This window comes from Xyrauchen texanus, chromosome 18 (assembly GCF_025860055.1).
Source record: "Xyrauchen texanus isolate HMW12.3.18 chromosome 18, RBS_HiC_50CHRs, whole genome shotgun sequence".
NCBI lineage: Eukaryota > Metazoa > Chordata > Actinopteri > Cypriniformes > Catostomidae > Xyrauchen > Xyrauchen texanus.
This window is the reverse complement of record NC_068293.1, coordinates 28216856-28232672: the sequence shown is the minus strand read 5'-3', so window position 1 is coordinate 28232672 and position 15817 is coordinate 28216856. Positions and strand designations below refer to the sequence as shown.

Sequence of the window (15817 nt, the reverse complement as noted above, 5' to 3'; positions counted from 1 at the left end):
AAATAAAAATCAGAGGAAAAGAACAGATGAAGAGACTTAGATTTTGGGGATAGTTCCAGACACCTTTCACTTTCATTGATTGGGAAAAAAGATGCAATGAAAGTGAATGGTGACTGAGATCAACATAGTGCTTCACATCTCCTTTTGTGTTCCACTGTAGTGGTTTGGAACAACATGAGGTTGAGTAAATACACTTCCACCAGAATTTCCTTCTTGGGTGAATGATTCCTATGATGTGAATTAACCAACAGAGGCAAATATATAAGTTTTGCTCTACTGAAATAAACTTGAGCCAATATAAACCTTTCATTATGTGTAAAAGAGCTGGAAAAAACATTTCTGAAAGACCAGAGCCCAGCTGTAGCCCAGAGGTCACATAAATTAAAGAATGTTCTTAAAGAGCATGAACATCATATCCAAACATTCCAATCTATACATAATTTTGTCCTAGAATGTAAAACAGAAGCAAAGGCACTTGCCTCTCTAAAAATAAGGAACTGACTGAAATTGAATCTGTTATTCACTGAAAATCTTCAAATTTTCACTAAAATTCAAAAATGAATCTCTTTTCACTAACTTATAATAGATCCTAGATATACGGTGATGTTTAATGAGCATTGTATTTTATTTTGTCTTGAATAGCTATTTTTATACTGTAAACTTTGTAAACTTTCTGTAAAATTGTAATCATTGCTGTACAGCACATTGGTCAACTGCTGTTGTTTTTAATTGTGCTTTATAAATAATCTGACATTGACATTGACTGACAAATCTTCACCTCTGCCATAGCTCTCAAATCTCGTATTCAGAGCCTTCTTCTGAAATCTTGGAATAGAGCACACAAGTCATATAGATTACTTTTATCGTCCTTTTTTGGAACGTGACTGCCTTCATTGTATAGAAAAGTGCTACATATACGACATTCTTCAAAAAATAATTATGTTATGCTCCATGATAGAAAGAAATATCATACAGGTTTAAACAATATCTGGGTGAGTAAATGATGACAGAATTTTCATTTTTTAGGTGAACTAAACCTTTATGTGTGCCATTACAGTAATGAGGGAAGACAAATGGATGGGAGGTTGGATAATGACAGAGGAAGAACAAAGACAGATAGCGTAGAAACACCAACCCTCCAGGCGCTGATTCTCCTTCTCCATGCGGATGAGAAGAATCTGTTGGTGGATTGCTTTCTTCCACAAGGCCATATAGTCCGCTGAGGAGCGCCGGTCACTCTCTCCACCAAAGCCCTTCTCTGGGGACAGGGGGCTGGCATTAGAATCCTGGTCCAAAGACCGAGGAGACAGAGGCAGCAACTCCCGGCTGTCCATGTGGTCTGAAAAACAGCAGACACTGATCACAATGTGTCGAAAACTTATGTTCAGATGGAATGGAGAATGAAGTGGATTTATGGATGTTATATTGTGCATTTACCTCACAAAATAAATAAATAAAAATACTGTGTCTGTACCATGATATATCAATACTATCAGATGGTAATATAAAAGTACTTTGACATACAGTGGCCTCAAAAAGTATTTGGACACTTAAGCCACTTTTAGCCATTTTTCCACAATGTGACAACCAGAAAGTCTTCAAATATTTTTTGGTAAAATGTACATCTATAGTTCTATCATTAACACTTGAACACACCTCACTTGAAAGGTATCCATGTACTACCTTTGCTTGATTTGTTATTTTTATGTCAAATACAATGACATTCCTGAATTTTTAAGTGTGGCCACCACAATATAATCACCATATTCATATATCATGTTATTTACATGGTGCTCCAAGCCATTTTTTAAAGTAAATGTCCATAAAACCATGATATTACTGTAGTTAGTTTCAGGGTGGGGTTTCTTCTTGAATTTCACTAAATAGCTCATTACCAGGAAGCAGAAGAAGTACTGTGCAATTAAGCTTACAGAACAATGATTTATCCTGCAGCATTTACTATAAATACGACAGGTGGGAGGACAGGGTGTAGTGTCACACCTGTCTGCATGTTTTTTTCTGTGTGTACACGCATGTGTGCGCATATATACCAACCTATGTTCTGCATAGACGCTGAGGGTTTGTTCATGGGTGATGCCACCCTCAGGAAAATCTTCTGACGCCAGGAAACTCTGCGTAGAGGTACCACGGTCAAAGAATCGGTGCTACAAGCTGACAGAGACCTCTTCCTGCCCTCCCCGTTACCACTAGAGACAAACAAAATCAAACACACTCCTTCAAATAAGGTTTTAAGACATTAAACATAGTATGCCCTCAGTTTTAACCCCAGATATAAACTGATTATTACGACATACATATAACATGTTCATTCAGTAATACAGCTTAGAAAAAGCTTGTAAGCAATTAAGAAGCAGTTTACAGAGTCACAAGAGATGTTAATTGGTTGCATGCATAAACTGCAGAAAACACAGGATACTTGTTTTGAGAAAAAGAGAAAGATTAGGCAGTAGTCGGAAGTAAATAAGAACTTCAGAATAAGGAACAGTCGAATAATGCAAAGATGAACCATGGACACAGATAATTTCAGGTCTTTTCACTATCTACCAATCAATGTGCCAGTTTTCTTTTTTAAACTTTTTCCAACTTTTATTTCATTTCAAGCGAGAAAGGGGCGAGTTGGTTAGCGACAATTTAGTATTGTAGGGGCGGGTTGGTTAGTGAGAAAGTAGTATTGTAGGGGCGGGTTGGTTAGTGAGAAAGTAGTATTGTAGGGGCGGGTTGGTTAGTGAGAAAGTAGTATTGTAGGGTTGGGTTAGTTAGTGAGAAAGTAGTATTGTACGGGCAGGGTAATTAGTGAGAAAGTAGTATTGTAGGGGCAAGTTAATTAGTGAGAAAGTAGTATTGTAGGGGCGGGGTAATTAGTGAGAAATTAGTATTGTAGGGGCGGGTTAGTTAGTGAGAAAGTAGTATTGTAGGGGCGGGTTGGTTAGTGAGAAAGTAGTATTGTAGGGGCGGGGTAATTAGTGAGAAAGTAGTATTGTAGGGGCGGGTTAATTAGTGAGAAAGTAGTATTGTAGGGGCGGGGTAATTAGTGAGAAATTAGTATTGTAGGGGCGGGTTAGTTAGTGAGAAAGTAGTATTGTAGGGGCGGGTTAGTTAGTGAGGAAGTAGTATTGTAGGGGCGGGTTTGTTAGTGAGAAAGTAGTATTGTGCGGCGGGTTAATTAGTGAGAAAGTAGTATTGTAGGGGCGGGTTTGTTAGTGAGATAGTACTATTGTGGGACGGGTTAATTAGTGAGAAAGTAGTATTGTAGGGGCAGGGTAGTTAGCGAGAAAGTAGTATTGTAGGGGTGGGTTAGTTAGTGAGAAAGTAGTATTGTAGGGGCGGGTTAGTTAGTGAGGAAGTAGTATTGTAGGGGCGGGTTTGTTAGTGAGAAAGTAGTATTGTAGGGGCAGGGTAATTAGTGAGAAAGTAGTATTGTAGGGGCGGGTTAATTAGTGAGAATGTAGTATTGTATTTTACACTTTGAAAGCTCTTTTACACATAATGAAAGTAGTATTGTAGCTATTTTCAGCACATTATCTGGCCATCTGTGCCGAGGCATCATATGACTGCTAAAAAACAGGAGAGAAGATATATATAGCTTTTTCACAGAAAAGCAAACAGAAAGTGATGCATTACCTGCTCTGTAGCAGCTCTGGGGCTAAAGACTGTTGCCTGTGCAGTGGAGCCTTACAGCCCTGGGACGAAACCTCAGTGAAGGAGATCTTCTTCTTGAGGGGCGGGTGGCTGAAGGTGTGTGCCCTGCGACGGAACTGTGGGGCATCTGCATTGTCCTCAGCGTAACTGGGTGGAGTCCCAGGTGGGGAATCACCAGGTGAGTCGCCCTGCTGGGTGAGAAGAGAATGAATTCAGAATAGATTGGTGATGAGATGGACCAATCAGGAAGCTGATAGTCATGTACAGTGAGGAACATAATGTGCCACCTTCATGGACAATATTCTCAATTTTCTCATTTGAGACCATTTAAGTAGTGGAGGGAGTGATAGACCGATTTGTATTGTTCATCCAAATTAATTTACCTATATTTGTTTTTTTCGACAATATCAGTCGATAACTGGGCCAATTAACAGAAGCTGTCATTCATATAAAGGGGAGACCGGCTAGTTGTGACACAGGGATGTTGTCTCCAAGGCTAGTATATGATTTGGAGTCAAAAGACATATTGCACAAATATGTGTTTTTTTTAAATCCCTCTTAAATTACAATCTTTTTTGTGCTCTGGTCGTTCCCCCATCACACCCCAATGTCCATATGAAACATGCGCCACTGGATTAGGTCTCGTTGAGAAAACATACCCCATATAGTGTGACAACATACCTTGCTACTGGGGCATGTTGTCTTAAAAGGTCAATCTTTTTTCTCAAGTGAAAATGTTCAATAGCTTATTTTTTTGTAGCCAGGACTTTTATGTGGCTAAGCAGAAATTGACTTTCAAAACTAACCTGAGAAATATTCTCTTGAGTAAAATGTGTGACAACTAGCCCCAGTCTCCACTATATACAGACATTGTATCATCCATTGGCCACCCTGGTCGCTACATACCAGCATCAGCTTCTACAAATCCATTATCAACAGACCGATATTAAAAAAATAGCCCATTTGTAATCCATTCAACTCAACAGTCAAGTCAAAACCCACATTCCAATCCACACTCGGCACAAGAAAAGGAATCAATACCAGAAAGAAATTCTCTGTAGTGAGCAGTCTAGCGAGATATGAAAGCACAACCTTCAAGTTTCAGACAAACCAAACACTTGATGCCAGCTACATCAACTATTAATTGTAATGTCACCCAGTGTTTTCCCTCATCTCGTCCAGCCTGAGTATCGGATCGCTTCCCCATGCAGAAGTGGCAGGACTGGAGGTAGCATGACTACGCACACGCTGTGTGATCTATTGTATGTTAATGGGCTGTGACACATCAGACACACATGAGCAGTTGGAGGTGGACCGCAGTACAATAGATGTTTTTGGCTGGTGTTTACTGTACAGGCTATAGGAAGAGTCTCTTTCTTGCTCTCTTCATCACTCTGTTTCCTGTCCCTTTGCTACAACAGTTCCTGAACTTGTGCTCTCCTGTTAGTCAGTCCACAGCAGGGCCAGGAAACCAGCAACGGCTGCACAATGCTCTTTCTCCCTCTGCTCACATACATTTCAAAACATGTCCACTTATCTCAGGTGCCAACAGATACATTTTGAAAATCAAATGGTCCAAACCACATAATGGGTTTAAAAACACATGCTGAAGCTCTCTTGGCAGGGTAATAGAGATAATAGAGTTGTCAAACAGTGCAGAATTTGTACAATTTCATTTTAGCACTAGATATGATAGAAAACGTTATACAATCAGGTCAGCATGTTTTCTAAATTGGAATAATGTACTAATCTCTGAAAAACTCTCTCACAGCAAAATATGGCAAGAACTTCCTATTCACTACAAAACCAGGGAGGGGCTCTCTCAGGTGGAAGCAACCAATAAGCCAACTGCCTGAGACCGAACGCATAATAATAAAACAAAATCTTGAGTAGGCCTAGCCCACCTTTTTCTATCGGCCTATGAAATTTACTGATATGTAATTTGGGATGTTTACCATTCCAAATGAAGGACTTCGCTATGCTATCAAATTACTTAAAATGAGAGAGGGGGACATCTATAGGGAGAGACAATAGCAGCTATATGAATTTTGGAATACAATTCAACTACCTGCTACAGGAAGGTTAATGTTATTTTGATAACTTTAACCTTCCCAATCATAGATAAATGTAATGAAGTCCACCTGCCCACATCGCTCGAAAACCTTTATATTAAAACTAGATTTGAAAAAATTATTTTATATTAATTTTATATTAAAATTAGAACGTGTAGATTCATCCACATAACTGTCCTGATGGCGTGTTCCTCCACAAAATAAACTCCAGCCAATAATAGGAACAGAACCAAAAAACAATAAACAAAAACAAAAAAACACAAAAGGGGCACTCAGTTTCCTTGGACAGTCAAACAAATGTTCAGTGAGCCAGCCCATTCGTATGCTACATGAGTGCAACAAATGACCTAATCTCTCCAATGACTTGTAATAAATACTCCACAAAACAAACTCCCGAAGGAGTGTTACTTCTTAAAACAAATTCCAGCCACAGGGCGGAACCAGCAAAAAAGAAACAAAAGGCGCTCAGTTTAATCAGACATTCAAGTGAATGTTCAGTGAGTCCGTCCACTCGGCTGCAACGTGAGAACTACAAAATAACTTACTCCATTGACTTAATGAAGGACATCGCTTGCTGGGGACATTAATATTTTACAGCCATCCTTAGCATCTTTTCTCAATTTGTCTGGGAACATCGGTGCAAATGAGACCTTCTGTTGATGTAAGAGTTTCTTGCATTCCTTGAATCAATCACATTTCTCTCGTTGAATTCGCAAAGTCTGGTACAATGAAAATGCTGTGGTTCTTCCAAGAAAGACTTCCTTTACTTCTCGCCTCACGTAGCACAAGATCTTTATCGGATGATCTCAGAAATTGGGCCAGAATGGATCAGGGCCTGATCGTAGAGCCGGAACACTGTGAGTTTGCTCGATTTCCAGCTTATGGCCCGTTATGTGGAGCATACTCGGAAAGAACCCGTCCGGGAATTTCACCATATCCTGATCTTCTTCGGTCTCTGGAATTCAAACAATACTGTGGCTACGGTTCTCCAAGTCTTCTCCCAGACACGCTCCAAATCCACCTTATTCACTAACGGATTAGCAGATAATTCCCTCTCCGATGACTCCAGATATTTAATCAATTTCTCGACATCTCCACTCTTGTGAATCTTTGTCTCAGTGAATTTTGTCTCCATGGCAGTAATCGATCTATGTATTACAGCAAGATCATCCAAGTCAGCAACGACCTTCTTCAGCATTGCTGGCATGTTCAACATTTCTCGCCAAACTTCCCGCACTTCCCTGACCAAATTGGTTCCCTGGCTCACGGCCTGCTCCTCGGGGGTGTCAGCTTGAGCATGTAAGTGTGTTTTAATGTCTCCAGAGCCTGAGGATTTTGAATCCTTTGACATATTGCTATATTGCCTAGAACAGTTATGGGAGTGTATCGAATCTCAACGGTTTATGACATTAATAGTATTAAAACTAGCAAAGTGCATAGAGCTCCCATTCACACGTCCAAACCACGCCATCCATGTTCCCCCAGGCAGTGTAATTTAAAAATGTACTGTAAGTATCAGAAATCAAAACTTGCTCCTCAATGCAAAAAGAGCAGTTCTCTACTTCTTCCACATTATGATGTCACAGGATGCCTCTTAATCGTAAGGCTGTTGCTCTGTCCTTCTTAGACCAGTCCATCTGAGGCTGTAAGCTAGGCTCCTACATGTACTGTAAGTGTGCACGGCTACATCATAACATTTTCCATCTCTGCGGTCATGCCGCAAAAACTTTGAAGGGAGAACAAGCAGCATAGTAGATGACAGATGTGAAAATTGTTTATATCTTAGCAGATATAGAAGAAGACACCAGGACATTGCAATAGCACGCAGGGTTACTTGTTTTAAAAAAAAATGTGTTAATAAATTGGGACATTTGCAAGGGATTATGGGTGACTAAAGGCCACAAAGGATGTACTTGAGGCATCCTCCAAAATATGGTGAACGAAGGCTGTGAAACGAGGCAGTCTTCCAAGGGTCCTCACAATTGAGATGGCCTTCGACAGTCCTTGATGACATGGCACCCGAGATATCCAGCCTAACTAGGCTCCAGCCTTCTGATTCAGAAGACTGACACTGTGGTAGACATTTGCATCTGACCGCCTCAACAACACACTTCATTACTTCAGTAGCCCTCCTCAGTGATGGTGAGCAGTGAGATGGCAAGCAGAGAGCAGGTCATTCAAGAGCCAAGAGCTAATCATAACAGGCATATACAAGTCTTAAAGGAGAGGTAGCAAAAAAACAGAGCGTTTTTGACAGAGGGTTAAGTGAGGGTGAAAAATTATGATGTTTTACAAATATATTACTATTTTCTTGTGCAAAACCTTAACTAATACATTTACGAACCTCTGGGAACATTTTAAAATGATTAAAAAAAAGGCATGCAATGACCCCTTTAAGGGTGTTTAATTACATATTTTTACTGGCAAACAAGACAAAAATCTGATTGAGAAAATTATTTTATTTTTATTATTGTTTTTTTTTTTCTACTTTTATACAGCTAAAAGGAAAATGCATGAACAACATCTTTTAAAGGCCTTAATCTCTTTTAATCACAAAACTATGCCTTTTCAAGACAACCCATATAATTGCACAAGTCTATATGTGCAACACCCCAAAATGTACTGAGACTTGTGCTACACCAAAATGTATGTAAATAACAAAATATCAAACCAATTGGTTTATTTTAAATGTATTTTATTTAATGTTTTTTATTATAATTTATATATTGGTTTATTTTAAAGGAAGATGGTACAAGCACACTTTTCAATCAAAACATTTCACCAAAAAAGTAAGCTTCAAATACTATAACAATATAAATTGTTCAAAATTAAGACAAAGTATTTTAACACACTGGTTCTCAAATTTAGTGTAACGTGTCCATAGTTAAAGTGATTAACTACACCTGCGGTTACTCTGCTAGCACACCTGTTTGGACTTCAGAGAAACTCATTTCATACATCCACTTCAAAGGACGTTGAAACCTGTTAGCTACAATAAACTGCAAAAATGGCTCAGAAAGGGAAGTTAGTTCTGAGAAAAAGCCTAAAATCATGTGAGGTTTTTTTTTGCAGATGCCTCTTGGTATGTTATTTTGTTAACTAATGTAATTAAATTTATACATTTCTAAGTATATCTCTCAAGTATCCAAACATATTTTGGGGCCACTGTTTTGTCAGACCTGATTGACAGTCAGTAAAATGAGGAGGGCCATGAGCAGGCAATTGTGAGATTGTGACAGGGTAGAGTTGAAGTTTGTAAGCACAAGAGTAGGAGTGACACACTCACATTGAAAGTGAGGCCATGTGAGCACCCTGTGGAAAGGAAAAGGCAAGTGATTTGTGTTCCACAGAGTAGTGTCCAGAGGCCCACACACACAACTCACATTTCATACCCCAGTGAGAGAGGGGTGGACAGGGTCAATCAAAGCCCACAGCTCAGCTTAAATCAAATGACTCATGCTGATGCTGAAAACATGTATCATATCATTATGTAGCACTGGTATTATTTTCAGCATGGGGTGGGAACTGACAGCATAGAGATAGGATTCTAGGCATGGGGAGAGCAGGCGTTCTTAGAATGAGCTGCGGTTTAAGTGACGGATCCTGGTATTCACATGTGTTGTGTGCTGTACAAGGGGGATACTCACTCGGTCAAAGCTTCCCATGCTGCCCAGACGCATACGCATGCGGTTGGCCCCCTGGGGGAGACAGAGTAAACATCTAAATTAAAATAAAAGGCTGCTTAAATATCAGGATTATCAATTGTGCACAATTTATAGGAAGTTCTCCTACATTAGTTCATGCAAAAATGACAACTTTCTCATTGTATAGTCAGCCTCATGTTGTTGCAAACCCTAATAACTTTTTGTCCATGGAACATAAAAGACGTTACAAGCATCTTAAACTCATACAGTAGCCTTTTTGTTTTATTTATTCTCCCCAAATTGGCATGCCCAATTCCCAATGCTCTCTAAATCCTCGTAGTGGCGTAGTGACTTGCCTCAATCCGGGTGGCAAAGGATGAATCTCCATTGCCTCTGTGTCTGAGACAGTCAATCCGCACATCTTATCACGTGGTATGTTGAGCGTGCTACCGCGGAGACATAATGCAGATAAGGCCCACGCAATTCTCCGCGTCATCCACGCACAACTCACCACGTGCCCCACCAAGTGCGAGAACCACATTATAGCAACCATGAGGTGGTTATCCCATGTGACTCTACACTCCCTAGCAACCGTGTCAATTTGGTTGCTAAGGAGACCTTGCAGAAGTCACTCAGCACGCCCTGGATTCAAACTCATGACTCCAGGGGTGGTAGTCGGCGTCAATACTCGCTGAGCTACCCAGGCCCCAATCAAAGGCATTATTTATTCGGATGTGTCAATCCCCATTCAAAGACCAATAATACACAGGCAGACAACACACACACACACACACACACCCGTGAGATGATGTTCTCCAGGGAGCTTGTCAGAGAACTCTTAGCTTTGTTCTTTAACACGTCCAACTTGTTAAGGCCTGCACTGTTTTCAGAGGTCAAGGCACCGGAAGAAGAATTCTGCTTTAACACACAAGTATAAAAGCAGTGAATGAGTGAGAATTAAATGTGCTGTACGAAAAGACATAATATCAGAGAAATCATTATAATGTCTGTTCTGTGATCTGCACTTAAAGGAACATCAAGCTTAAAGGAAAAGTTCACCAAAAGAATACAAAAACTTATTTTTCACCCTCATATTTTTTCAAACCCGTAAGACTTTTCCAAACAATTACCAAGAATGGGCATTGGAAAGCTCTCAAACTTCAAAAAGGAGGCAAAAACACCATAAAGTATCATAAATGGTGCATATATCTCATGTGCTCTATTCCAAGTCTTCTGAAGTTAAACAACAGATCTGTATGGCGAACAGATTGAAATTTATTCACTGCAAATCCTCTCCTTCACTCTAGCTCTCGTTGGTGCATTCAAGAGGCTCAAAGCAATGTGCAATTTGTGAACAAAACATTCGTTTTGAGCCTGATCTCCTCAATGAAACAGTTAAATGAACTCTAACCCTAACCATAAGGTTCAAATACCGGACTGAAACTCAATGATATGGTCGCAGCGGTTCTTGAGTTAAAAGCTCACCTGAGAAAATATTATCAGTTAATAATAACTTAAATATTTGTCTTTTCCTCCCACAAAGCTATTGCATGATTTCAAAAAGGAAGACTTAAAAAATATAGTGCATTAGTTGTATGGACTACTTTTATGATACTTTCATGGTTCTTTTGTGATCTTTTTGATGCTTACAATCTCCAGTCACCATTTGTTGTAATTACATGAAAAGAGTGACTACTAAAATTGTTTTAAAATTTCTTTTGGTTGGAACAAATATGAGGGTGAGTAAACAATAACAGAACTTCATTTTTGAACAAATGTTCCTCGAACTCACAGATTATGTTTATGTGTGTTTGTGTGTTTATGCTACCCGTGGAGCTTCTCCTATATGAACGTGAGATTTCTGCTTGGTCTCACACAACTGTCGCAGAAGAAGAATCACAAGCTCATTTTCTTCCTGGTCTGATGTTGGCTTCATTTTCTAATGCATCAAAAAATATATATATAAGTTAAATACAAAATAAACTATTGAAATTGAATGATAAAGAGCTGTTCAAAAGTCCACTTCTGAAAATAATTATAAATAATTTTTTTTTAAATCTTCATTTCAATTTTTTTCCATTTCAAATTTCATTATCAGTTATATTCATTATAATTTAATTATATATATAAATAGCACAGAATCAATCTTTAATCTTTATTAAAAAAAAACATATATGCAGAAGGGATGGTTCACCCAAAAAGAAAATTCTCTCATGATTTACTCACCCTCATGCCATGCCAGATGTGAATGACTTTCTTTCTTCTGCAGAACACAAATGAAGATTTTTAGAAGAATATTTAAGCTCTGTAGGTCCTCACAATTGGGTGGCAACGTTTTGAAACTCCAAAATCCAAATAAAGGGAGCATAAAAGTAACCAATACCACACCAGTGGTTAGAAACAGATCAATATTTAAGTACTTTTTTTCATAAATTCTCCTCCCTACCCATTAGGGTGCAATATGCAAGAAGGATGTGAATTGCCAAAAACAGAAGAATGATAAAGTGAAAGTAAAGTGTAAACTGACTGAAATTTATCTATTTCTCACCCACACCTTTCAAATCACTTAAGAATATATGGATTTAACCACCAGAGTAGTCTGAAGTACTTTAATGTTGCCCATATGTGGATTTTGCATTGTATGGACCTACAGAGCTGTGAAATACTTCTAAAATCTTTCAATTGTGTTTAGCAGAAGACTGAAAGTCATACATATCTGGGTTGGTATGAGGATGAGTAAATGAGAGAATTATAATTTTTGGGTTAGCCAACCCTTTCATTTTACAGATTTTTAAAATCCTACAATTTTGTATATTTGCCGGTTTAAAATATAAATTTTGGAACCATAGAAATCAGCATAATTTGGAAGGCACTGTATCCAATATTTAGTTACTTTTTCTGCAAATTTGCTCCTAAAGTGCCTACCTGCACCCTCTCGAAAACATTGACCTGCTCGTTGTCACTCAGTTGGGACAGGTACTTCTGAATTGCTAGTTTTGCCCTGGGAGGATACAAGCCTGGGACATTGAGAAAGAAACAGACTGGAATGTAAAACTGGGGTGAGAACAGTACATTGAGTGAGCTGCAGGAAGCTGGTGGCTGCACCTTCAATCCTCTCGCAGAGCTTGTGTAGGTCGTGCATTGGACAAGCCTCGCACAGTTTGATTTGGTTCTTAGAGCTCTGTAGTGTTGCTGCCGTGCTGAAGGCTTGTTTCAGGGTGAGCATCACTTCATCCACCTAAGAAAATAATTTCCAGATAAACAAACAATGTTGGGACTCCAAAACAAAAATCACTTTAGTGTTGACTTGATCTGTAAATTTGTCTAAAATGATTACATTTCTTGCCAGATCAACTTCTGGTTATATATTTTGAAATGATTCTTGTGGGTTAAGATCACTCCATTTAAAAATGTTTTTAAATGGAGACATGTTACACCATGTCCCATTTTATCCTTGCGCACGCCATGCAGAAGTTACTGGGTTCAATGACTTTACATGGTCATTACATGAGTTGAAAGATTGGAATATGTTCGGGAATGGCATGCTACCCATACTACTCTTACAACTTCAGCTACCTCTGTCTATGGCAGAAATAGTAAGAGTAGCATGGTAGTATGACATTCCTCACTTGGCCACTTACAGTTACTATGGAGATGATACAACGGCAGCTGTGCATTTTGATATGTTGCAACTGATTCAGGCTTTTAAAGCATTTATTTTGCCACTGTCAAACATGAAGGACAGCGATGGGATTCTCTCATATAAAAGTTTTTTTGCGAAAAAAAATAAATAAAAATGGCAAGTTACCGCAAATAATGCAGATTGGTTGAATTTACAAGAATTCTTGCGATCGCAAAAAAGGGGAATGTTTTTTCTCTCCTGTATGGCAGGGAATGAAACGTAACTGTGTCTCCTGAACCAAAAGTAATGAACATATTATATATCTAACAAACAGGGGCATAGCAGTCATTTCAAAAGTGTGTGGTGTTGGGGACAGCTGTCAGTAGGTTTCTCACACAACACTAACAGTGCAGTATTAATGTATTACAGTATATATTAATATATACATATTTACTTTTAATATTTGTAGTATTTTGAAGTATTGCAAAATAATTGCAAAATTAGCTTAAAAAATAAAAGGGAAACTTGTGGAGCACTTGCTTCTGTTTCAAACAACCATACAAGGCAAATTAATTACAATAATGAAAATTGTGCATGTGCACAGTGTTATTTTTTACTCTGTGCTTGTGCATTATGGGATTTAAATGTACCCAAGTGGCTCAAGTATTTTGACTATGTTCATCAAAATCCGTTCCATTTAATGATTCAGTGACCATTTCTGGTGATGCCAGAAGGTGGTGACAAACGAGTGACTTGTGTGAAATTTAGAGTGAAATAGAGTGTTTGCCCATTATTGTGTGAATCATTTAGTTTGTATTGATGGTTACTATCAACGTTGAACATTAAATTAACTTAACTTGAATCTGCTTCATTGTCTCCTGACTCTTCCATTGCCCGAACAAAGAGCTTTTCTACAGTGGAATAATGGGCAAACTCTCTGTGGCTGTAAGTTTGTCGGTCACTCTCTCTCCCGCAGACCAACACATGACCACATCCCAATGCCACATATATATATTATTTCCTCCCTCTCTCCCTCTCTCTCTCTCTCGGACTCTCCCGCTCAATCTTTCTCTCTCCCGCTCCCTCCCCTCGTCTCTCTCAGATTTTCAGGAGGTGGGGAAGACCAGGCCAGAAGGGCAGTGTCTCCCCTCCAGAGATGGCGCCTCAGCCTGTGATGAGGTGGAGGCCATGGCTAAGCCATGAGGATGCACGTCTTGCACTGAGTGGCCTAATCAGAGGGAGGGACATAAGGGAAGAGCCGGGGATGCCAGAGAGAGAGAGAGAGAGAGAGAGAGAGAGAGAGATAGAGAGAAATGTGGCCGCTCTGTGTGTATGTGTTTTATGTTGCTGTGTTTTCAGTTTGATGTTGTGTTGTGTTGTGTTGTAATTAAAGTTTGTAAAGTCAGCTTCCGATTCCTCCTTTACCAGGTGAACAGAAATCTTTACAATATCATCAAGCAAAGGAAACAACTAAGGAGATTGCTGAAATCACTGGAATTGGGTTAAGAACTGTCCAACACATTATTAATACCTGGAACGAAAGTTGAAATATAGGAAAGATAGGAAGAAATGTTGTTGGAAAAAAATCTTGATTTATCGTAATCAGAGATCACTAAACCGCCTAGTGAAGTCACATCATAAAAAATCTATTGTAAAACTCACGGCTATATTTAATAGTGAAAGTAAGAGCATTTTGACATGCACAATGTGATGAGACCAAACAGGATTGGGACTAAACAGCTGTGTGGCCACAATAAAGCCACTTGTTAGTGAGGCTAATCAGAAAAAACTCAATAGAAATAGGTCATGTGGTCTGATGAGTCCAGATTTACCCTATTCCAATGTGATGGGCACATCAGGGTAAGAAGGGAAGTGCATGAAGTGATATACCCATCATGCATAGTGCCCAGTGTACAAGCCTCTGGAGCAGTGTTATGATCTGGGATTGCTTCAATTGGTCAGGTCTAGGCTCAGCAACTAAATAAATAAAATGATGTCAGGCTCAAATAGTGTAAGAGTGGTTCAGGTAGCATGAGGAATAATTTTAACACCACCACCACCACAAAGTCCTGACCTTAACCTCATTTAAAGTCTTTGGGATCTGCTGGAGAAGACTTTACGGAGTGGTTCGACTCCCCGTCATCATTATAAGATCTCAGCCAAAAATGTATGCAAATCCAGATGGAAATAAATGTTGAATAAATAAATAAATAAAATGTTGAATAAGGATGTCGAAACAATGCCACAATGAATGAGTGCCGTAATAAATGCTTAAGGCTGTCCAAAGAAATATTAGAGTATGCAACTTTTTTTTTGGCCAGGCAGTGTATGTAAATTAGGCTCATTGTAAGTTGTGCTTCATTCAATAAATTGCCCGGTGCAATTTACATCTCGCTACTACAGTCAAATGAGACAAGGTGGTAAACCATATTTAGTTTAAAAGAGATGTTTGTGTACATTTATTATCAATTATTTCAGCAGTAATTCATCAAATAATGATCATCTGATGGAGAAGAGCGCTATAACCTGTCATGTATCCAGATGTGCAGTGCAGTTGAGCACACTTTCAGCATGTTAAAGAGATGACACGTGTATCTGTATCATAATAGTGGATTAATGCTGTTCAGTCCCAGCAGAGTGTGTCATATCAAGGTGGTCAGCTGCATCCTCAGCTCTATAGCACTCTGAATAGGCCTGCAAGAACAGAATTGTGTGTGCAATTTTGCAAGCGTGTTTGTGCTGTTGCCTGATCTCCATAATTTCTTTAGTGAATGGAGCGCTACTCCAGCACAGAGAGAGTGTGCTTATAAATAGTGCAT

General features: G+C 39.1%; 1 protein-coding gene across 4 annotated transcripts in view; it reads right to left on the bottom strand.

Moving 5' to 3' along the window:
* LOC127659078 (TBC1 domain family member 4-like) overlaps positions 1-15817 on the bottom strand; it is a 39197-nt gene that overhangs the window by 11061 nt on the left and 12319 nt on the right. The window contains exons 6-13 of one of the 4 annotated variants that reach the window (XM_052148713.1): positions 12482-12614; positions 12302-12393; positions 11205-11315; positions 10175-10294; positions 9380-9430; positions 3643-3851; positions 2056-2207; positions 1136-1339 (exon numbers count right to left, since the gene is read on the bottom strand). In XM_052148713.1, coding sequence (XP_052004673.1) covers positions 1136-1339; positions 2056-2207; positions 3643-3851; positions 9380-9430; positions 10175-10294; positions 11205-11315; positions 12302-12393; positions 12482-12614 — 1072 coding nt within the window. Of the gene's footprint in view, positions 1-1135; positions 1340-2055; positions 2208-3642; positions 3852-4701; positions 4840-9379; positions 9431-10174; positions 10295-11204; positions 11316-12301; positions 12394-12481; positions 12615-15817 lie in introns of those variants that run through there. The other 3 variants (XM_052148715.1, XM_052148714.1, XM_052148716.1) reach the window with 3 other exon arrangements.